Source organism: Pipistrellus kuhlii, unplaced genomic scaffold (assembly GCF_014108245.1).
Source record: "Pipistrellus kuhlii isolate mPipKuh1 unplaced genomic scaffold, mPipKuh1.p scaffold_m20_p_11, whole genome shotgun sequence".
In the NCBI taxonomy this organism is placed as follows: domain Eukaryota; kingdom Metazoa; phylum Chordata; class Mammalia; order Chiroptera; family Vespertilionidae; genus Pipistrellus; species Pipistrellus kuhlii.
This window is the reverse complement of record NW_023425416.1, coordinates 41,666,612-41,690,548: the sequence shown is the minus strand read 5'-3', so window position 1 is coordinate 41,690,548 and position 23,937 is coordinate 41,666,612. Positions and strand designations below refer to the sequence as shown.

The window sequence follows — 23,937 nt, the reverse complement described above, 5'->3', positions numbered from 1 at the left end:
GTCAAAGCCGAGCAAAACCAAAGACCCCGACTTCTCCCCGAGCGACGAGAAAGGAGGATCGCAAGGTGGGCCACAGAGATTCCGGCCAAGCGCAGATCAGTAGCTGGAGGTTCCCTATGCCACGATTCTCCGGAGAAAAGGACCTGAGAGAGAGTCCTAAAGGGAAGGAGCCAACTTGCACTGGGCTAAAAAAATGGGCGGCTGATGTATCGTTCCAACACACGCTCCCCTTTCAGCCATCCTCATTCTCCTCTCCCAGCAGTTATTCTCCCCTTTGCTTGCTCCTGTGAGCATCAGGAAAGCCCAGAGGAGTTTGCTCTCAAAAGCAGCGAAAAGGTGCCTTTGAAAGGGGCCTTACAACTTAGGAACCAAAGAAATTTCTCTTAAAACGTGAATGATTAAACAATTCAACCAAGAGGCAGAGGTTGTCAGAATAGATTTTTTTAAAAAATCCAACTACAGGCTCTCTATAGGAGACACACTTTATAGTCAAAGGTACAAATAGGCTGAAAGTAGAAGGATGGAAAAGACGTGTGATTCAAACGGCAACCAAAAGAAAGCTAGAGCGGCGATAGCTGTACCAGACAAAGTATAATAGGTTTTAAAACAAACAAAAAATGTTACCAGAGATGAAAAGGGACATTTTTATAACGATGGGAGTGTCAATTCGTCAGGAAAATATAACAATTATAAACATGTGTGCACCTACTAACAGAGCAACAAAACACATGAAACAAAAACTCAAGTAAATGGAGAAATAGATAATCCGGAAATAATAGCTGGAGGCTCCAATACCACATACTGTTGAACTGGCGAGAAAAACAACCAGGAAATAGAAGGCTCAAACAATACTACAGAACCACTAGACGTAGCAGGCGTCTATGAAACATTCTATCCAACAACAATAGACTGTACATTCTTCTCAAACACACATAAGACATTCTTCAGCACAGACCGTATGCCAAACCATAAAAACAACCCCACGAGAGGTAAAAGGACTGAAGTAATGGAGGGTGTGCTCTCCAGCTACAACGGAACGAAATTAGAAATCAAACAACACATTCCCTAACTCTGTGGTCGGCAAACTGCGGCTCGCGAGCCACAGGCGGCTCTTTGGCCCCTTGAGTGTGGCTCTTCTTCCACAAAATATTAATACCATGGCCTGGGTGAGTCTGTTTTGAAGAAATGGCGTTAGAAGTTTACGTTTAAAAAATTTGGCCCTCGCCGAAACTGGTTTGGCTCAGTGGATAAAGCTTCGGTCTGTGGACTGAAAGGTCCCAGGTTCGATTCCGGTCAAGGGCATGTACCTTGGTTGCGGGCACATCCCCAGTAGGGGGTGTGCAGGAGGCGGCTGATCAATGATTCTCTCTCATTGATGTTTCTAACTCTCTATCCCTCTTCCTTCCTCTCTGTAAAAAAATCAATAAAATATTTAAAAAATAATAAATAAATAAAAATAAAATCAATAAAAGTACATTAAAAAATTTGGCCCTCAAAAGAAATTTCAATCGTTGTCCTGTTGATATCTGGCTCTGTGGACTAATGAGTTTGCCAACCACTGCCCTGACTAATTCATGGGTGAAAGTGGAAATCACGAGGGAAATGAGAAACATACTTGGAGAGGAATGAAAATGAACCCCCAATCCACCCAACGTAGGGGAGGCAGTGCTCAGAGAGACGCCTGTAGCTGTCAACGCAAAAAAGAAGGAAGGCTTCCTATTCATACCCTAACCTTCACCTGAGGACGCTGGACAAGACGAGCAGAGTAACCCTAACGCAAGAAGGACGCCGGGAAATAGCAAGTGCTGACAAGGACGCAGGAGAAACCTGGAACCCGAATACATTGCCGATGGGCATGTGAATGGATGTGCCACTTTGGGAGACAGTCTGGCAGGTCCTGGGACCATTAAACAGAGTGACCCTGCGGCCCAGCAATTCCGTTCCGAGCTATATTCCCGAGGGAGTGACATCGTGCCCACACAAAAAACTTGCGCAGGAGTGTTCATGGCAGCGTTCCTTATAATAGCCACAAGGCAGAAACAACCCAAGAGTCCACCAGGGATGAGCAGATGGGGTGTATCTGTTCGCTGGAATATTGCTTGGCTATTAGGAGAAGGAAAAGAAAAAAAAAAGGACTGGACACACAATACAACGTAGATAAACCATGACAACACCCTGCTAAGTGAAAGAAGCCAGCCACAGAAGACCATGCATAAGATCCCATTTTCGGGAAATACCCAGAATGGGAAAACTTACAGAGACAGGAAGTACGTCAGTGGTTGGTGGGGGCTGGAGGGGACGAGGGGTGGAAGGGGACAGTGAAAGGGCAGGGAGTGTCTTTTCGAGGCGATGAGGTGTTTCTGACATTGACTGTGGTGGCAGCACAGCTCTGGGAATGTACTAAAACCCAATGAATGATACGTTTAAAATGGGTGACGGTATGGCATGTGAACTACCTACCAATAAAGCTGCTTTAAAAAATAATAGTGTGGAAAGAGAAAACCCTGGCAGCTTTGAAACCTTCCCTCAGACTCTGCCGGTCCATTTTATTTTTTTAATTTTTAAATATATTTTGTTGATTTTTTACAGAGAGGAAGGGAGAGGGATAGAGAGCCAGAAACATCGATCAGCTGCCTCCTACACACTCCCCACTGGGCATGTGCCCGCAACCAAGGTATATGCCCCCAACTGGAATCGAACCCGGGACCCTTGAGTCCACAGGCCGACGCTCTAGCCACTGAGCCACACCAGTCAGAGGGCTCGGCCGGTCCATTTTAGCTGAAAAATGTTATCATTCAATACTCACAACTATGCATCACCGTTGTCAGCTCTTCCTTCCCTGTCCCTCCTCCCAACTCCTCCACACAGCCCAGTATCTGTCACCTGAGAGGATAAACATTGGGGTGAGAGGCAGAGTTTTCCCCGTAGCTGGAAGGTGAGTGTTAGAAAGCAGCGGGACCTCAGACAAGCAGAGATGTCCACCCAACAGTGGGACATTCAGGGCTGAAGCAGCGAAGGACGGTGCCAGAGGTGGGCTGGGCAGACAAGAGGGCTCCAGGGGGGTCTCAGGACCCAGCAAACACCCTGACTCCGGGCCGAGGGCAGGGCCGGGCCGCCCCTTACCGACAGGGGCCAGCTGATGCAGGTGAGCACGCGGTAGAGGCGGAAGAGGTGGACCAGGTAGAAGACGAGGATCATGATGAGGTTGCAGATGGTGACCACTTCGAAGTATCGGTAGGCGCTCTGGCTGAGCCACAGGGAGCTCCTCACGCAGATGAAGGCGATCAGCAGGCTGACCTGGGACAGAAGCACAGACACCTCAGGGACATGCCGCCAGGACGGGCGCCCAGGAACAAACAGTGACGGCGTAACGGAAACAAGAACCACCACCGAAAACCCAGGAACGGCTGCCGTTCAGGATGTTTTCCTACAAAGAGGAGGGATAAACTCTCTTTTTGTTGTTAATCAATAGAGGATGTTTTCCCATTGTTCCCCCCAGCCCCCCAGAGTGGGAGGGAGAGAGAAACATCGATGGGAGACACATCGATGGGTTGCCTCCCACCTGTGCCCCAACCAGGACCGGGGATTGAACCTGCAACAGAGGTACATGCCCTTGACCGGAATCAAACCTGGGACCCTTCAGTCCACAGGCAAGCCGACGCTCTATCCACTGAGCCAAACCAGTGAGGGCTAAACTCTTCTTTTAAAAAAAAAGATTTTATATTATTATTTTTTTAAATATATATATTTTTTATTTCAGAGAGGAAAGGAGAGGGAGAGAGGGAAAGAAACATCAATGATGAGTGAGAATCATTGATCGGCGCCTCTTGCACGCCACACACTGGGGATCGAGCCCACAACCCCAGGCGTGTGCCTTTGACCGGAATTGAACCCCGGACCCTTCAGTCTCCAGGCTCCATCCACTGAGCCAAACTGGCTAGGGCAGGATCTGTTTTATTTTATTTTTTTAATTCCTTTTTATTGTTTGAAGCATTACAAATAGTAGTACATATGTCTCCTTTTCTCCCCCCTTGTCCTCTCCACAGCCTCCCCTACCCCCCCTGCATATGCTTTAACCTACCCTCCACACCAATCAGGATCTGTTTTAAAAGGTCAACTTTAAAAAAATATATATATTTTATTGATTTTTTACGGAGAGGAAGGGAGAGAGATAGATAGCCAGAAACGTCGATGAGAGAGAAACATCAACCAGCTGCCTCTTGCACACCTCCCACCGGGGATGTGCCCACAACCAAGGTACATGCCCTTGACCGGAATCGAACCTGGGACCCCTCAGTCCGCAGACCGACGCTCTACCACTGAGCCAAACTGGCTTCGGCTAAAAGGTCAACTTTCAGGACAAAACTTATTTTATGTTGCCCCTTCCCTATAGAACGGTGATTCTCAAAGGGTGTGTGCGTGGGGTGGGGGTGGGGGGTGGGTTGTGACCTCTGGCGACGTCTGGAGACATTGTTGGCGGTCACACCTGCGGTGGCGGGGGGTGCTGTTGGCATCGCGGGGTACAGGCACGGGTGCCGCTAACCAGCCCACCATGCACACCCGGGATGGTCCCCGGCCTCCGCCGTGGCCCAGGCTGTGGTGCTGCTGCTGAGGAGGAACCTGCTGCAGGAAAGGGGAGTCTGCAGAGAGAACGGAACCTCAAACACGGATGTAAAGCAGTCCCGGCTAAGCACCCCTGCCTTCGGAAGCCCCTCGCACCCAGCTCACCCCCCGGGCCCTCGGGAGCCGGCAGGCGGCCGGACGAGCCCCCTGGGCTTGCAGCCGGCGGCGCCCACGGATAGGCTCTGCATGACACATCGGAGCAGAGGAGTGTGACCGAGGCCGAGGAGGGGCCCTCCCCCCTGGCCCAGTTCCCTTTGCTAATGAGCAACGTATTTTCATGTTCTCGGTTCCTCCTAGCCAGCCAGCCGTGGTGATAGGATGATTCACACCTCGAGGTTGTTGCGAGGCCCAGGGGAGGCTTTGCCGGCCTCAGGCCTCAGGAGCGTGCCTGCCGGCCAGGGCTTGGCTGTATGGGTCCCCACGCCCGGATCTCCTCCACCTCTCAGTCCTGCACCGACCCCCTCTCGGGGCTGGGAGGGTTTTATTCAAAGGCCCGCCTTAAAGGATGCACACAACCCAGGGGCAGGCAGCGCGTCCCCGGTGAGGAAGCAGGTCTGCACAGAATTTAACGCAAAGATCAGAATAATTCTTCCACCCTTTCATCGGTGACGGTAGCTCTTTCTTGTGGTAACTCGCACAGAGATGCGTGGGGTTTCCCAGTGACCCAAAGGGGCCTCGGGCAGGCCTCCCCCGAGCTGCCAGGCCGAGAGCTCATCGCTGCTCCACCACAGCCCCTCAGCCCTCCCTGGGCAACTCGCTGTGAAAGGAAGCTTCCAGAACGCTGTCCGCCGGGCCTGAGGCCGCCTACCACGCCCTCTGCTTCAGGCAGGCCGGATTCTGGACAGTCTCCTTTAGACAGCAGAGAGTGTGCGAGGAGGCAAGCTGCTGAAAGCTTCCGTATTTTATTTTTTTAAAATATATATTTTATTGATTTTTTACAGAGAGGAAGGGAGAGGGATAGAGAGCTAGAAACATTGATGAGAGAGAAACATCGACCAGCCGAAACCGGTTTGACTCAGCAGTAGAGTGTCGGTCTGCGGACTGAAAGGTCCCAGGTTCGATTCCGGTCAGAGGCATGCACGTTGGTTTTGGGCACATCCCCGGTAGGGGTGTGTGCAAGAGGCAGCTGGTCGATGATTCTCTCTCATCGACGTTTCTAGCTCTCTATCTGTCTCCCTTCCTCTCTGTAAAAAATCAATAAAATATATTTAAAAAAAAAGAAAAAAAGAAACATCGACCAGCTGCCTCCTGCACACCCCCTACTGGGGATGTGCCCGCAACCAAGGTACATGCCCTTGACCGGAATCAAACCTGGGACCTTTCAGTCCACAGGCCGACGCTCTATCCACTGAGCCAAACCGGTTAGGGCTCATCAAGGTTTGGTGGGTAATCCTCACCCAAGAATATTTTTCCCATTGGTTTTTTTTTAAAGAGAGAGAGGAAAGGAGGGGAGAGGTGAGAGAAAACACCGAGGTGAGACACACACAGACTGGTTGCCTCCCATACACGCCTGGCCCAGGAACGAACCTGCAACCCACCCAGGTACATGCCCTTGACTGGGTCTTGAACCCGGGACCCTTCGGTGCGCGGGCCGACACTCTAACCAGTGAGTCACACAAGCCAGGGCTCATCAAGGTCTGTTCTTCTAGACTGAACTGTGATGAGCCCCGGAAATAAAATATCGAACATAAACGTCCATGAGCAAGGAATGCTGCCGGGACCCTCAGCGTGGGTCTCTCTCACACACCCGCCCAATCGCCTCCGGTTAGAAACCAGCCCCTGTGCTCCACACCGTGTCCCTTCTGACTCCAGACGGCGAGAAGAGACGCTTTTTGTGAGAAAGGAGCAGTGGGTTTCAATTTCACAGATGAAGCAGGCAGACATCCCCAAGAGACACACTGCCCCCCGAGAGCTGGGGAACTCAGACACTCGGGCCCTAACCCCGCAGCCAGGCGCCAGACAGCCCGGCCAGGCTCTCGGCCGGGGGTGTCCCCCAAACTCCCCGCCACGCCACACTGAAGACGCTGAATGGAGGTGACCTGACAAGCAGCCGGTGCCAGAGGGTCTCCCATGACAGGTGCCTCCTGCTCCAGCGGGGCCGACAGAGACCACCGGGGGCCTGGAGCTGAGAGATCCTGAGCCAGAGGCTCACATAAACACGTCAGCATAAAAAGGCTCCATCCCTGAGCCTCGTTTTACAATCCGAGCATCCTACTGTGATTCTCTCGTGCGCATGCTCTGAACTGGTGTTTCTGCTGTTAGATGGATCTCGTGTCGATGTTACTATTAAAAAAAAAATAAAAAATTATTGATTTTTTTTTTTTTTTTTACAGAGAGGAAGAGAGAGGGATAGAGAATTAGAAACATCGATGAGAGGGAATCATCGATCAGCTGCCTCTTGAACACCCCCTACTGGGGATGTGCCTGCAACCAGGGTACGTGCCCTTGACCGGAATCGAACCTGGGACCTTTCAGTCCGCAGGCCGAAGCTCTATCCACTGAGCCAAACCGGTTTTGGCAATGTTACTACTTTATGACTGGCCCATCGAGAAGATCTCAGTAAGGGCAGAGGGGGTTCTTCCCCTCCCTGACACCCTGGGAGGAAGGAATGGAATTTTGAAGGCTGGCTGGACAACTTTTGAAGGAGACTCAAGAGGTATCTTCTAAGATGCCCTCCTCTGAGCTGGACAGTGGAGGCCGGGGGTGGGCTCGGGGGCCCTGCCGCCTGTGCCCTCAGCAGGCCTGACCCCTCCATGCCCCTGCCTGGTCTGGTCCCCTGAGCATGCCTGGGTGGGTCTGGCTGAAGCTGGCACCAGGCACGTTTTAAGAGCTCTGGGCTGGATTTTGGCAGGTCACCCGACCCCACCATCTCCCCGAGTTTTTTATTCAGACCTTGGAATACTGTGTCAGTGAGAGAGCCAGGCAGGAGGAGGGGAAGTAACGAATGAAACACCAAAAAGTCCCAGGCCTGCCCTGGCCGGTGTGGCTCCGTGGTCCCACCAAAGGGTCTCAGGTTCGATTCCCAGCCAAGGGATGTACCTGGGTTGCAGGTTCAATCCTTGGTTCTGTCAGATGCCTGTGCATTGGGTGCCAATAGCGACAACCAAAAATGTCTCCGGACATTTTCAAAGGTCCTCTGGGCGAGAACCACGGCTTTAAACAGCTTTTTATTAACGGGCCTTTATCCCATCCCGTTTCTGACAAACACAATGTCGCTAATGTGTTCTTGGACATACTTCTTTGTATGCATGAGCACTTCTAGAAGATTCCTGGAAGTGAAATTATTGGGAGAAAGCATTTTTACACTTAAGATTAAAACATATATATATATATATATATATATATATATATATTTTTTATTGATGATTTTTTACAGAGAGGAAGGGAGAGGAATAGAGTTAGAAACATCGATGAGAGAGAAGCATCCATCAGCTGCCTCCTGCATACCCTCTACAGAGGATGTGCCCACAATCAAGATACATGCTCTTGCCAAAACTGGTTTGGCTCAGTGGATAGAGTGTCAGCCTGCAGACTGAAAGTCCCAGGTTCGATTCCAGTCAAGGGCATGTACCTTGGTGATGGGCACATCCCCAGTAGGGGGTGTGCAAGAGGCAGCTGATTGATGATTCTCTCTCATCGATGTTTCTAACTCTCTATCCCTCTCTCTTCCTCTCTGGAAAAAAAAAACCCAATAAAATATAAAAAAAAAAAATAAAAAAAAATACATGCTCTTGACCAGAATGGAACCTGGGACCCTTGAGTGTCTCTCTCATATCAAAGTCTCTCTCTCTCTCTCTCTCTCTCTCTCTCTCTCTCTCTCTCTCTCTCTCCCCCTCCCCCACTCTCAATGGAAAAAACATTCTCAGGTGAGGATTAACACATAACAAGCCTCAGGCCCAACTCCAAGAGGCTTTTCTGCAAAAGCCTGGGAGATGAAAGCCATGTGTGTTCGAACGTCAGAGCCGCAAACGCTGAGGCTCAGGGTGGAGACGTCGTGGCGAGGAGAGCAGGCCCATAAATGGCTCTGCAGGCAGAGGAGTGCACACTGTTCCCCACTTTGGCTGACTCCTGCCTGGGGTGTAGGCAAATTTACCCCTGCCTTCCTGGTAAAGCCCCCACCCGTCACCACCAGGAAACAGCCCCGGTGCCATCTCCTCACCACCCACGGGCAGAGAGCCTCACCCCGGCTGACTTCCTCTGGCCCCCGCCTCACTCACCGGCATCAGACGTTGGCTACACAGGCTTCTCCCCACCCTCTCACGCCCAGCACACAGTTCTCTTCTGTATTCAAATGCAAAAATCCCATAGAAAGCCCAAGGGAGGCCCTCGCTGTCATGGCTCAGTGGATAGAGCATCGGCCTGCGGACGGAAGGGTCCCGGGTTCTATTCCAGTCAGGGCATGTGCCCGGGTTGCAGGCTTGATCCCCAGTGAGGGGCATGAAGGAGGCAGCTGATCCACGATTCCTCGTCACTAATGTATCTGTCTCTCTCCCCCTCTCCCAAAAGCAATAAAAAAAAAAGTATATTAAAAAGAAAGAACACCCAAGGGAGGGGGAATGACTTAGGGAACATGCTGTCAGGGTCCTCAGGTCCAGGCCTCAAGCAGCTGGGTAACGGACTGGTTTCTGAACGGAACCACAGTCACCTGCAGGAAAAACCAGGGCCTGTGTGTGTGTCGTGCTGGGAATGTTTCCGGAAGGCCACGGAAGGAGCTGCGAACAGCGGTTGCTTCTGGGGAGGAGAGTGAATTATTTAGTGGTTTAGAAAATGCGTTTATTTTGTTCTCCTGTGTTAGAAAGACCACAGGTTAAGTTGTAAAACAGCATGTCTGAAGGACCTGTCTCGGGGTTCTTTCACGGCACATATAGACAGACTACCCTTTTCTCTTAGTTGGCTGCAGCTTTATTTGACCCAGGGATTCTGAGCCTTAGCACTGGTGACATTTGGGGCCATCTTATAGGAGTTTTAGCAGCCAGTAGTGACTCCCAAAAATGACTTTGGACATTTTCAAAGGTCCTCTGGGCAAGAACCACGGCTTTAGACAGACTTTTATTAACGGGTGTTTATCCCATCCCGTTTCTGACAAATACAATCTTTTAAAATATATATATATATTTTATTGATTTTTTTACAGAGAGGAAGAGAGAGGGATAAAGAGTTAGAGACATCGATGAGAGAGAAACATCGATCAGCTGCCTCTTGCACATCTCTCGCAACCAACGCACATGCCCTTGACGGGAATCGAACCTGGGACCTTTCAGTCTGCAGGCCGATGCTCTATCCACTGAGCCAAACCAGTTTCGGCAATTACAATCTTGCTAATGTATTTTTAAACATACTTCTTTGTATGTATGAGCACTTCTAGAAGATTCCTGGAAGTGAAATTACTGGGTGAAAGCATTTTTACACTTAAGATTTTTAAATATATATATTTTGTTGATTTTTTTACAGAGAGGAAGAGAGAGGGATAGAGAGTTAGAAACATCAATAAGAGAGAAGCATCCATCAGCTGCCTCCTGCACACCCCCTATTGGGGATATGCCCGCAACCGAGGTACTTGTCCTTGACCGGAATCGAACCTGAGACCCTTCAATTCGCAGGCCGATGCTCTATTCACTGCACCAAACCAGTTAGGGCTGCACTTAAGATTTTGATGTTGCCCTGGTCAGTTTGGCTCAGCAGATAGAGCAGCAGCCTGGGAACTGAAAGGTCCCGGGTTCGATTCAGATCAAGGGCACATGCTGGGGTTGTGGGCTCAATCTCCAGTGGGGGACTTGCAGGAGGCAGCCGATCCACCAGGATTCTCTCTCATCATGATGTTTCTATATCTCTCTCCCCCTTTTCCTTCCTCTCTGAAATCAATACAAAATATATTAAAAACACACCACCACAAATGTATTATTAAAAAATATTTGATGTTTGCTGCCAAAAGGCTACCCAAAGAAGATATGGGTTTTCCCGCATAGGAAATCTTGCCAACACAGATTATCACCAGCATCACGGAGCTGTGGCAGAGGATGGCACGATTCATCCACCCTATCTTAACCGAGTGCCTACTATGTGCAGGGCGTGCTGTGGGGAGCAGAGTAAGAGTGAAACCCAAGGGTCCCCGTACTCGCCGAGCTTGCATTCGAGTTGGGGAGAAGGGCAGCGAACTAGTTAACCAACATGTCTTGAAGCGCTGATCGCCAAGGCAGGGTTTTCCGCAGATGTTCACTGGCCAGGAGCTAAGTTTGGGTCTTCTTAACTAGGCAGTTTACAGGAAATCGGTCTCTCAGCGAAGTTTGTTCTAGATGATGCATTGTAGAACTGTATTCCTGAAACCTATGTCATTTTTTTAACCAAGGTCACCCCAATGCATTCAATTTTTTTTTTTTAAGTTTGTTTTTCTGAGGGCATGTGCCTGAGATTCTCCATTTCATATCCTCTAAAATACCCATTTTAATTGTTTGTTTGCTTGCTTGTTTATTTATTTTAATCCTCACCCGAAGATATTTTTCCATTGGTGTTTTAGAGAGAGGAGGGGGAGAGACACAGAGAGAGAAATATCGATGTGAGACACATGGATTGGCTGCCTCCTGCATACGCCCCGATCAGGACTAGGAATTGCACCTGCAACCGAGGCAGGCACCCTGGACCGAAATCAAACCTGGGACCCTCCCATCTGCAGGCCGATGCTCTACCCACTGAGCCAAACTGGCTAGGGCCATTGTGCGGTAACCTGATCGGTGACCATAGTGTCTGGAGCAGGCACCGAAACAAAAACAAAAGAAGGTCCCACTCGCTCTGTTTTGAAAGTAGCACATGAATTGTTCTGGGTTTCATGTTTTCATTCTTCGCCACCAAGAGGCTGCGTTCCGTCCAGAGGGCGGTGAGGAGCCCAGGTGAGAGAGAGAGAGAGACAACATCTGGGACTGCACCTGGGACGCTGTCTCAGAAACGTCCCCTCCGCAGAGATGCACTGGGGCAGGCTCGGTGGAAAGGCAGCTGTCGCCTCTGGGAACGCTGTTACTGCATATGCTGCGACAGAAACTTGCTGTCGGGGAAGGTGACTTGAGAATCCCCGCCGCCATCCTGTATCACCGAGTGGATGCGCATAGGACTCCTCGGCGGACAGGAGGCACTCACCGGTGGGACTGAACCCGCTGCTTCAGGTAGAGGGGCACGGAAGGCATTCTCTCAGCCCCACACCTGAGCAGCTCAGCGCGGGAGGGTCCTTGGTTGATGCTTCCTGGTAAGAATTCATTGGAAAAGAAGATTCTACGGCCAACTATAGCTACATGTTGGTTTTCTTTAAATTAAATGCGGCATCCGAAACTGGTTTGGCTCAGTGGATATAGAGCGTTGGCCTGCGGACTGAAGAGTCCCAGGTTTGATTCTGGTCAGGGGTACGTACGTTGGTTTCGGGCACATCCCCAGTAGGGGGTGTGCAGGAGGCGGCTATTCGATGTTTCTCTCTCAACAAAGTTTCTAACTCTTTATCCCTCTCCCTTCCTCTCTGTAAAAAATCAATAAAATATATTTTAAAAAAAAACTTTCTTAAAAAAAAAATTAAATGCAGCAACTCTCCCCACATTGCTGCAGCACAGGTAGGCTCTTTCGAGTTTGGTGAGCTCTTACCACCGAATGTGGCCAGGAGCCTGCTGGTCCCAACAGGAGGAAAAACACGTGGCCAGTGCCAAGTCACTCTAGCTACCTCAGCTGCCTCCTGCCCAGCTCAGAAGACAGAAGCCAACCCCCAGTTCACGATTACCAGAGCCTACCCCAGAGGACTTCAGTCATGTGACTAACAAACACTTATTGTTGTATGCCATCAAGGTTTGGTGACTATTTGTTACGCAGCAAAAGCTAACCGATACACCTGTTTTCAGAATTTTCTTGGTTTCCCAGTCAGGCAACCCTAGTTTTTAAAGTGGAAAGAAGAGCCTGGCTGACATGGCTCAGGGGTTGAGCACTGACCTAGGAACCAGGAGGTCAACAGTTAGATTCCCGGTCAGGGCTCATGCCTAGGTTGCAGGCTTGGTCGGGGTGGGGGGAGGGGAGGAGAGGGAGGTATGTAAGAGGCAGCCAATCAATGATTCTCTCTCATCATTGATGTTTCTCTCTCTCTCTCTCCCTTTCCCTTCCTCTCTCTAAAATAAATTTTAAAAATATTAAAAAATGGAAAGAAGAATAGTTATTTATTAAATGATTATTTATTGAGTACCAACCACATTCTCAGTCCTGTACTGAAAACTAGCGCTAGAAGGCGACGTTGGTTTCCATTTTGCCGAAGACAATGCTAAGGAAACCTGGATTCTACTCGGGACTCTGGCCACTGTCCTGGGGAAATAAATATAAGGAGGAGCTGCAGGGCCAGACTCGGCAGGAGGCCTGGCACCCAGCCCTGGGCACCTGGCAGAAGCCCTCGCCTGTTGGATCTGAGAATGTGGGTGTGGGATGCCTTGGCTACAAACGCAGGCAGCCCAATGCCAACTCAGTGCCAGGCTGAGGAGGAAGGAATTAGTCAGGGATAAAAAAATGACAAAGCAAGTACACAAGCACCATTAAGGGTTTGAAAGCATGCGTCACTAAGGAAAAACCACAGCGGTGAAGGATGTGTGCTTGCCATACGGTACCCAGTGAGGCGTCAAGAAGGAAGTCTGATTGCTGGCCAAGGGCTGGCCTCCGATCAGAATAAGTGAGGATGGATGGGCGCCTAAGGCATGGCTGGCAACCCCCGTAGGTCAAATAGTCGTTTCACAATCACAGCTACTTAGTGGGCCAGTTAGCCTCCCTGGGCTTCAGTTTCCTCACCTTTATTTTTTATTTATTTTTTTTAAGAGGAATATTTAAAAATATATATTTTATTGATTTTTTACAGAGAAGAAGAGAGAGGGATAGAGTCAGAAACATCGATGAGAGAGAATCATCGATCGGCTGCCTCCTGCACACCCCCACCGGAAATGTGCCCGCAGCCAAGGCACATGCCTGTGACTGGAATCGAACCCAGTCCGTAGGCCAATGCTCTATCCACTGAGCCAAACCAGTTTCAGCTTTCCTCACCTTTATAATGGGGATAATAACAGACCCACCACACAGAGTGATATGAGGATTAACGGGGCTTTCATTTGGGTACACTTTTTAGAACAGCAGAGGGAATGCTGTGAAAGAAGGCACTGGGGTGGACAAACACAGGGCACATTTGGGAACTGGGGAGCTGTCCCTTTTAGGCAACCCCCTCCATGTGTGTGAAGGGGCGCAATGGGATGAAAGATGGCAGGGAGCAGCGGGGCATCAGGTTCCAGACTGAGAAAGCAGGCATTATTGGGGAAGTAGGGGGGCAGTGGGGAGTCAGTGCAGGTTACTGAGCAGAAACGAGCCTGAGGCAGAATTGCACTTTCAGAAAACCAATGTCCCCGTGGACGGGAGACCGGAGGAGGCTCAGAGGTCAGTGAGGGGGAGGCGGTGTCAGTGCCAGTGAGGTAATGAGGATAAGAAGGAAGCACCAGCCGGAGGGGTGGGCGAGGACAGCAGTGGCATGGATGTCCCAGGGCAGCCTCCGGGGATCCAGGCTGCCTGGCGATGTGGAGAATAGACCCTCTGACACATACACACAGAGACACACACACACACAGATACACACAGACACACACACACACACACACAGACACACATGCAGATACACACACACACAGACACACGCAGACACACACGCAGATACACACAGAGACACATACATACACACACATATACACACAGACACACACGCAGATACACAGACACACGCAGATACACACACATACAAACACACACACACACACTCACACACACGCACAGTCTCTGCAGCTGGTGGGGCCAACAGGAAACTCCCCTTGCAGCTGCCTCAGGCCCCCCAGGCTGCCGGCAGCTTGCTCAGAATGAGCTGGCAACTCCGTGTCCAACATTTCCACCTACGAAACCACTGGCTGCAGGAAGACGCACCGCGCCTCACCCCGCCACAGGCCCGGGGTCCTGCTCTGGGGCCCGTTCTGGAGCACAGATCCCAGAGAGGACCCATCCCACCGCCCGCTGGCTGCCCGGGCCTCTGGGGAGCAGAGAGCCAGCGTGGCGAACCGCCCCCCTCAGACGGACGCCTCGCCCCATCCTTCCTCCCTCTCCCAGCTGCCTTGTCCTCCGTCCACAGACACGATCAGAAAGTCCAGATTATCAGAATTCCAGCCCATTACACAGGTAAATCACGAACTGGGTACCCTTTAACATAATTACTTAATTGAAGGAGTGCAAACAACTCACATGGACCGAGTAAAGTAAATAAATGAACTGAAATCTTTGTAATAAACACGAACTATGAAGAGAGATGACCCTATGGTTACTGAATGCCTCCTAAGCATTACTATCAGAATAGGTGAGTCTGCTATTAACAAGTCTTATGGGTATTTTTCCAAATAAATTTGCATTTATTTTTGGCAAAAACAAAAACAAAAAAGGCAAGATCACTGTGACCTGACCTGTGACCCCAGGCTCCGGGGAGTCATTTCAGGAGCCGCCCGGAGCAGGCCCTTCTCAGATGCCGCACTCTGCACTCTCCTTTGCCCTCTCACCGGTGAGTCACCCGAGTGCTGCCGGTAACCACAAAGACCTTCCTTCAGAAAGTTCCCCGCCCCCTGGGCCCTCGCCTGTTAAAAATGACCCGGCAAGGCTGGACCCGGTGCTCCCTGCATGTCCCCTCTCCCGGCCTGCAACAGCCGCTGGCGGTAAGACACAGAGAGCCTTTCAGACCCCAAGGAGCAGCCTTGCTTCTGCCCTGGCCTGGGTACCTCTGGAAGAGGCAGGGAAGACATGAACAAAAGGCTCGCCCTCCATGCCTCCTCTCATGCACCTGCTGGTGGGGACTAACCGGGCCCCTCAGGTAAGTCCCACCCAAGTGCACTGCCCTCCAGGAACAGCATTTAGCAGGACCTCACACAGGTAAGACAGATGCTGCTGCTTCTTCTTCTTCTTCTTCTTCTTTTAAAACATATATTTTATTGATTTTTTTACAGAGAGGAAGAGAGAGGGATAGAGAGTTAGAAACATCGATGAGAGAGAATCATCGATCAGCTGCCTCCTGCACACCCCCTACTGGGGATGTGCCCGCAACCCAGGTACATGCCCTTGACCGGAATCGAACCCGGGACCTTTCAGTCCGCAGGCCGACGCTCTATCCGTTGAGCCAAACCGGTTTCGGCTTAAATATATTTTATTAATTTTTTACAGAGGGGAAGAGAGAGGGATAGAGAATTAGAAACATCGATGAGGGAGAAACATCGGTCAGCTGCCTCCTGCACACCCCCCACTGGGGATGTGCTCGCAACCAAGGGACATGCCCTTGACCAGAATCGAATCTGGGACCCTTCAGTCCGCAGGCCGACGCTCTATCCACTGAGCCAAACTGGTCAGGGCTGTAAAAAGTTTTAAAAATAATCTTAACAAATTTATTTTCCTTCACCAAATTTCCTTTACATATATTCACAATTTTTTATATATTTTAATTAAGTCTGAATGACCTCTCCAATAATCATAAATAAAAAGGCCAACTGGTAGATTTGTGATATCATTAAAAGCATTTCCTTCCTTCCCGCTTTCCCTTAGCAGTGCCTCAGAGGTGATGGAACACCACATCCGTGTAGTGTCCAGATTTTCAGCCCACAGGGGAGCGTCCGGACCTGCCTTGTTCACCGCTGTACCCCCAGCAGCTGGCACAGGGCTGGGACAGAGTGGGCACTAAATACGTATCTGGCGAAGGGACTTAAAAGCCTTGGCCGGGCAAAGAGACATGACTAAGACCCAACCGAAGGGTTAGTTCCTGCGCCAGAAAGAGAGATCCGAAAGTGAGCTGGCCCCGTCTGGCACTGGATTCTTTCAGCCTTTAATCCCGTACAGGGATGCCAGTCTTCAGTGTTCGCTGGTGGTGTTTGAAACGAGGAACCCTGTCCTGACAGCTGGACAGCCTGACGGACGCTGCTCTCATCCCTCGCCCTGCCTGTTTACCTTGGCTGAGGAACCCATGTTTGGACAGTGTGAGCCAGTGGAAACCTGTTAGCTCAACCGGACAGAAAGGGAAGGTGCTCCGGCCCGCAGCCAGTGCAGGAACCACATCTTTGTCAGAAACTCCGGTTGGGGGGCCCGCCTTCTCCTTGCTGGGGGGCCCACCTGCCCTGAGACTCCTCGCTTCCCGGCCCGCAGGCTTGAAATGATGCGCTTCTGGCCCTGTGGCACATTCTGGGCCTGGAAAGAGGGGCCCGTCCGCAGCTGGGCCACATGGCACCCCCAGCAGGCACCCCCAACACAGTCTTCTCAGGAAGATCCAAGTTGGCCAAGCACTTCACCCAGATTGAGTTTTTTGTTTGTTTGTTTGTTTTTTTAAAGGAGTGCTGTTACCAAAAGCTTTGGCCAAGAAACTATGCTTTCATTCATTATTCATTAAAAAAAAAAAGATTGAGTGTCATTTAAAAAATGTTTTTATTGATTTTATTCATTTATTTGTTAAAAAATATTTTTTATTGCTTTCAGAGAGGAAGGGAGAGGTAGAGATAGAAACATCAATGATGGGAGAGAATCACCGATTGGCTGCCCCCTTCTTGCCCCCCACCAAGGATGGAGCTCAAAACCCGGGCATGTGCCTTTGACTGGAATCAAACTTGGGACAGTTCAGCCCACAGACTGAAGCTCTGTCTGCTGAGCCAAACCAGCTAGGGCTGTTTTTGTTGATTTTAGAGAGGATGGGAGAGGGAAAGAAACATCAATTGACTGCCTCCTGCACGCCCTCTACTGGGCATCGAGCCTACACCTGGTCATGTGCTCTGACCAGGAATCGAACCAGTGACCTTTTGGTTCATGGGTCAACAATCAACTGAGTCACTCCCGCTGGGCTAGGAGTGCCTTCTGGGTCCCAGGTACCCCCTTAGGAACCAGGTGACCAAGACAGAGAAAGGTCGCTGCCCCACTGCAGTCCCGGTGCTGGTGGTGAGGACCACCACAAAGGAGCAGCAAAGCAGCGAACAGGGGGCTGCTGTGGGCTGGTGTCAGGGTGGAGCTAGGAGGAGGGGTGTTGGGGAAGGCTCTAAGATCTGGGTTTGTTTCCGTTTCCTGATCTTTAAATATAAAAAATGGGGCCTTGGAGCCCTCTGCCTACAGCTGACAGAAGAAGAGTAGAGAATCCTGCCTCTCAGAAGCCTCAGACAGGAAGTGGCAATATCACTTCCACAATCATTCCCCTGGCGAGAGCCAGCCAGCCCCATGGCCTCGCTCAAATACGAAGGCTGCAGGAAATGTCTGTCCGCACCTCAGTCACCAGGAACAAGCTCGCATTGTGAGAGAGGGAGCATGAGCTTTGGGGTAACGGCTAAATATCTCTGCCATCAGGTTGACCCCAGACAGCAACATCTGGCTATATAATTATCGTGAATTCTAAGGCTTGACAAAAAAGAAAGAAAAAAAAAGATGAAAAAATAAGAGTCCCTAAGTGATAGGGGCTGCTTGCTGTGAGGATTCAATGAGGTAATTCATGTCAAACTCACCGAAGAGGACGTGGTAGGTGAAAAGGCCTCCATAATTAATGTTTAACCATTGTCCCAAGACGTGCTGTTAAGCTCAACTTGAACTATTAACTAACTTCAGATCGGAAGTTAGCAAAAGGGACTTTTGTGAACACAAAAGCGCTAACATTGAGATGAGGTGTGCCAAGATCCAAACAAGTCTCCTGTTGCCTCCGAGGTAGCTACAATAGGCTGAGAGGCAGAAGGGTCCTCCAAACTAACTTTAACGTCCAATACGGGGCTGCTCTGGCCTGGACCATTCTCAAAATGTCAAGGTCATGAAGGACAAGAGAGACTCAGAAGCTGTTCCAGATTGAAAGAGATTCAAGAGACAGGACAACAGAACGTGTGGCCTAATGCAATCCTAGACCAGAGAAAGGACATTAGTGGGTCAACTGGGGAAATCTGAACACGGCCCTAACCGGTTTGGCTCAGTGGATAGAGCGTTGACCTGCGGACTGAAAGGTCCCAGGTTCGATTCCAGTCAAGGGCATGTACCTTGGTTGTGGGCACATCCCCAGTGGGGAGTGTGCAGGAGGCAGCTGATCGATGTTTCTAACTCTCTATCCTTCTACCTTTCCCTTCCTCTCTGTAAAAAAATCGATGAGATATACTATATATATATGAAATCTGAATAAGGCTGGTAGGTTAGATAATAGCACTGGTGAAACTAATTTAGCAACCTGTACCTTGGGTGTGTCGAAGAAGGTCCCGTCCCTCTTAGGAAAGCACACTGCAGTGGTTCGGAGAGAAAAAGAATGCGTATATAAGTGGAAAAGGAGTCAACAAATGTTAACAATGGAAGAACCTGGGGGAAGGGCATCAAATCTGAAATGCCTTTGTAAGTGAAACGTCACAAAAGTGTGTATGGGTGTCTGTGTATACACACAAAAACATAATTTAGAGACACTGGGCGCTTCTAGAAACATTTGAGAAACAGCAGCTATATTTAATAAGTAGATGAAACAGGGCTCCTTTGCAAAGCGCTTTCATCTTTTGCTTTTAACCTGCTGTCTGAGAACGACTCTGAGGCTCTCATGTTTTTATGTTTCTGTCTTTACAATTCTGCTTTTTTCAGCGGAAATTCAATATTGCCTTTCTCTCTGAATAAGCTATTAAAGCAAGAGATGTACTTACATAAGGAAGACTGAGATGTAATTGCCACCCACAGTGGCAGAGGGTGGCCACTCTGAAAACCTCTCTGAAACGTCTTTCCTGGAAATGAACAAGCCTTTCTTAAAAAAAAGGAAAACATTCACTCTCTCTCTCTCTCTCTCTCTCTCTCTCTCTCTCTTTCTCTCTCTCTCTGTCTCGTCTACACTGCTGGAGATTTTGAGAATCTGACCACCATGGAAAGTCCTTCATTGGCTGTATGAGTTTCCTCTAGCTGCTGTGACAAATGATCCCCAAAGTGGTGGCTTAGACTAAGAAAGCACTCATTCTTTCCCAGCGATGGAGGCCAGAAGTTAAGAATCAGAATCCCTAGGCTGAAAACCAATGCATCCGCAGAATGGCCCTTTCTCTGGAGCTTCTAGGGAGAATCCAGCCGCTGTTTCTCCCAGCTCCCGATGGTGGCTGCCCTGGGCTCCTGGGCTCCTGGTACAGCCTCCGTCACATTCTGCACATCGCCATCGCCTTCTCCTCGGTGTGTCACTTACAGAAACACCTGTCATTGGATTTGGGGCCTATCCAGATAATCCAGACAACTAACTGTGTGTTGAAGTAACGACCACGTGTATAACCACAGGATGGATGTCCCCATGAACTGCGACGGCAGACTTCACGGTCAGCAAGGAGACGCCCATCTGCCCCAGGAGCGGCCTGCTACGCTGCAGAGTTTTAATTCCGCCCGAAGCGACAGCCAGCAAACGGGACACACTGCTCAATCACGGGGACACACAGGGAACCCTTAGAAAACCAACGTCATATTATAAACACAAGGGCCAGAGGGGTCTCTTTTTCCCCCCTCCACGTGAAATTCACAACGCGTGTCAACGAGGCCCCTCTCTCTGAAGTCACACGCCTGTTCTCCAGGAAACGTTTCCCCTGGTTACGGCGTCAGGTCCTCCCAAGCAGTTAAAGCAAATAGGGTCAAAGTTAGCCTGCCAGGACAAGGCTTGCAATTCTCCCGTGAAAGGTTACGGAAGTAATTTTCCTCCCTCTTGCTTTTACTAGTTTGCATTCGGCAAACACTGACTTTCTTCACTTCAAATAGGAGTTGAAACACACACACACACACACACACACAAAGACTGTTGAAGTGGACAGCAAAAAGTAACATTAGAAGCCAGTGCGGTCTGCCATGGTAGGTCCACAAGGCACTTGGACAAACGTTCGGATAAACCGGTTCTGCAGGTGGAGGAAGGAGGCTGTGGTCAGGGATGGCCCCAGAGGGCATCAGCTCAGAGCCCCGGCAGAGACAGACCAGGCAGACGGGAAGCAATTCGGATGGATGGCTCCCGAGGAACACAAGCAGGCACTCGGTTTGGTGATGCAGCCACAAGGGTGCAGACCTGATGTGGGGACCATGGGCTCCTTTGGGTCTAGGAAGGATCTACTGCTAAGTGGCTTAAAACAACATACATTTAACACCTCACCGTTGCCACTGGTGGGGAGCCTGGGCAGGAGTCCTCTGCTCAGGGTCTCACAAGGTTGCAGTCAAGATGTTGGCCAGGCTGAGGAGGAGGGGGGGTGGGGGTGGGGTTAAATGAGGCTGGGGCTCTCTTCCATCCAAGCTCGCAGGGTTGTTGGTGGAATTTAGTTCCTTGCAGCTGTAGGACTGAAGTTCCCATTTTCTTACTGGCTGTCAGCTGAGGGCTGCTCTTTAATAATAATAATAATAATAATAATAATAATAATAATGGCATCTATGATTCATTAAGTTAGGTGACAGCCACCGGGCTAGGTGTGTCATCTCATTTGATGAGCCTCTTAGAGATCACCCTTAGACACTTAGCATGTAGTTCTCGCCCAATAAGGCAGTTTACTTCTTCAGGCTCAGAAAGAGAACCTATCCCTGTGGGAAGGACCCAGTACCTTTCCTAAGGACTTTCACCAAAGCCTGAAAGAGGAGACGGAGGGCCGAAAACCAGGACGACAGGCTTTACTAGAGGGGAAGGACCCCTGCCAGGCTGCCTGGCAAAGGAAGAGAGCACATGTGCAGGGGTGAGGGCGCCTTTTGAAGAGAGGAATAGGAAGGGATGGGGCTTAGGGTACTCAACATGCACTGATGGGTGGTTTCATATAAGGCACTTAGGTACTTAGGAATCAAGGGCTTAGGGTATTTGGCAGGTGCTGATTGGTGGTTCAATGTAGAGTCCATATAAGGTGCCTGGTTAGGTGCTCAGGAATGTTCAGGCTGCAGGTGCACGTTACCTCATTCTCTGTCCATCAATTGGGGGAAGGGAGGATCTATCATTCCAGGCTTTTGGTAATATTAAAAAAAAAAAAATTGAGAGTCCAGGCAAGGTCAGGGGGGTGAAGGTCCATCTTCCGTAGCTACTTCCTGCTGAGAGGGGGCGTTGCTAGGGGCGTCCACCTGGGGTCTCAAGGATTCTGGTGACATAGGTGTCTCTAGGTTCTGAATTCAAGGCCAGGTAGATCTCCCACAGCTTCTGGTTGCAAAGTCAGGCCCACCTGGAGAGACTCTCCTTTTGATAAACTCGGAACCAACACATTTGGGATCTTAAGGACACCTGAAACATCCCCTCAGCGCGGCACAGAACTAACATGACCATGGGAATGACATCCCGTCGCCGGTGTCCTATTTTGTTGGTCAGAAGCCAAGTCACAGGTCCTACCCACTCTCAAGAGGATGACATTACACAAGGTGGTGACTCCGTGGGAGCCACCCTCGGCTGCGTCTGCCACAGCGGGCTAGCCTGGGAACCTGCCCGCCACACATGGTGGGAAAAGGGAAGGCCGTGGCCACACCCAGGTTCAAATGCTGACTCCACAATTTTAATGGATGTTTTGCAACGTGGGGCACGATGCAAAACCTCTCAGCTTCCGTTCCACCGTAAGAAGAGGGAAACAAAGAACACACAGAGTCTCCAGCAGCGTTCAACTGAGAGAAACTGCATCTCAAGTCGCCTGACAGGAGAGCAGACGCGCAAACCTTAGTTCTACCTGGAGGAACTCATGTCTTTGTCATCGAGGATGGTACAGGGAGGGGCAGAAGTAGTTGACCGTTGTGAGTATGGGAAATATAGTTTGTGCTTGTATTATTATTGATGAATTACGATATTATCTTCCATGTGAACAACCTTCATCCTGCTTTTGCCCAGCCTTGTATCAACGGCTTCTTCTGGAGCCTTCCGGCAGCCCTGTGGATGACCCGCGTGAAAATGCTGTAGAGAACATGATGCTACAGCACAGAATCTGTCTGTTCGATACCCGGGGAGGGGTTTTCCCCACTCCAGCTGACTTCATCTCTGGGTGAAACTGTCACTGGGTAAAACCAGCCCCTGAAACTGTCACACCTCACAGCACCTCCCTCGAGATCTGCCACCGCGTGCCCACCAAGGAACCAAATGGATAAACTGTGGTACACCCAAGGAACGGGCTCATGTGCAGTTATCACAACATCATTTCCAAACAAGGTTTCACAACATGGGAAACTCCCCCCACGGCATATTGATCATGAGAAAGAAATGACCCCAAATGGTCCTTCTATGAGCTCAAGATCTGGACTCAAACTTCCTGGTCCAAAAGCCAGCTTCCCTAGTTCCTACGTCTCTGGACAAGTCACCTGACCTCTCTGCACCTCGGTAAAATGCAGGTGATGGCAGGGCCTACCTATCACGGGGATCAAATGAGGTGACACACCTAGTCCGGTGGCTGTCACCTACCTCAACAAATCACAGATGTTATTATTATCGAACTACTTTTATAATCTAAGAGGAAATGTGAAAAACAACAACAACAACAAAAAGAGACTTCTTCATAAACAGTATCAGCATTTAGGGAGATGAAGAAAGCCTGAGAGGAAGAAGCAAGTAAAACCACATCCAAGTCATACTGTAGTTAGCAATGCTCTCTGCTTCCAGAAGCTTCCAATGTACTTTGTACCCGAAAGCACGGAATTAATTTCTCCTGGCCATTCCTACTGGAGGAACATCATTTTCTCCATCTTTAAAAATGAGGATGACACTCTCAAGTTACCTAGCAATGCTTTCTGTGGGTAAGCTATATAAACCACCCCACAGATGACTTTGCTCTTTCTCTATCTGAAATTAAAAAGAAAGAAAGAAAGAAAGAAAGAAAGAGAGAGAGAGAGAGAGAGAGAGAGAGAGAGAGAGAGAAAGAAAAGAAGAAAGAAAGAAAGAAAGAAAGAAAGAAAGAAAGAAAGAAAGAAAGAAAGAAAGAAGAAAAGAGAAGCCGAAACTGGTTTGGCTCAGTGGATAGAGCATCGGTCTGTGGACTGAAGGGTCCCAGGTTTGATTCTGGTCAAGGGCATGTATCTTGGTTGCGGGCACATCCCCAGTAGAGGATGTGCAAGAGGCAGCTGGTCGATGCTTCTCTCCCATCGATGTTTCTAGCTCTCTATCCCTCTCCCTTCCTCTCTGTGAAAAATCAATAAAATATATAAGAAAAGAAAAGAAAAGAAAAGTGTGGCTGCCCCAGAGAAAGGAAGAGCTAGGTCACTGCCACTTCTGTTTAAACACAAACCAGGGCATCTGCTTCCTCTGTGGGAGGCTGAGAGCTCGTCCGTTAATGGTTTCCGCCAGCCAGAGTGGGATGGGCCGGGTGGGGA

At 49.8% G+C, this 23,937-nt stretch overlaps 1 protein-coding gene across 3 annotated transcripts in view; it reads right to left on the bottom strand.

Annotated features, from left to right (window-relative positions):
• The window catches only part of CMTM7 (CKLF like MARVEL transmembrane domain containing 7), a 36,799-nt gene that overhangs the window by 6,455 nt on the left and 6,407 nt on the right, over positions 1–23,937 (bottom strand). For all 3 annotated transcript variants that reach the window (XM_036431698.2, XM_036431696.2, XM_036431697.2), the window contains exon 2: positions 3,124–3,297. In XM_036431698.2, the coding sequence (XP_036287591.1) occupies positions 3,124–3,297 (174 nt within the window). The remainder of the gene's footprint in view (positions 1–3,123; positions 3,298–23,937) is intronic.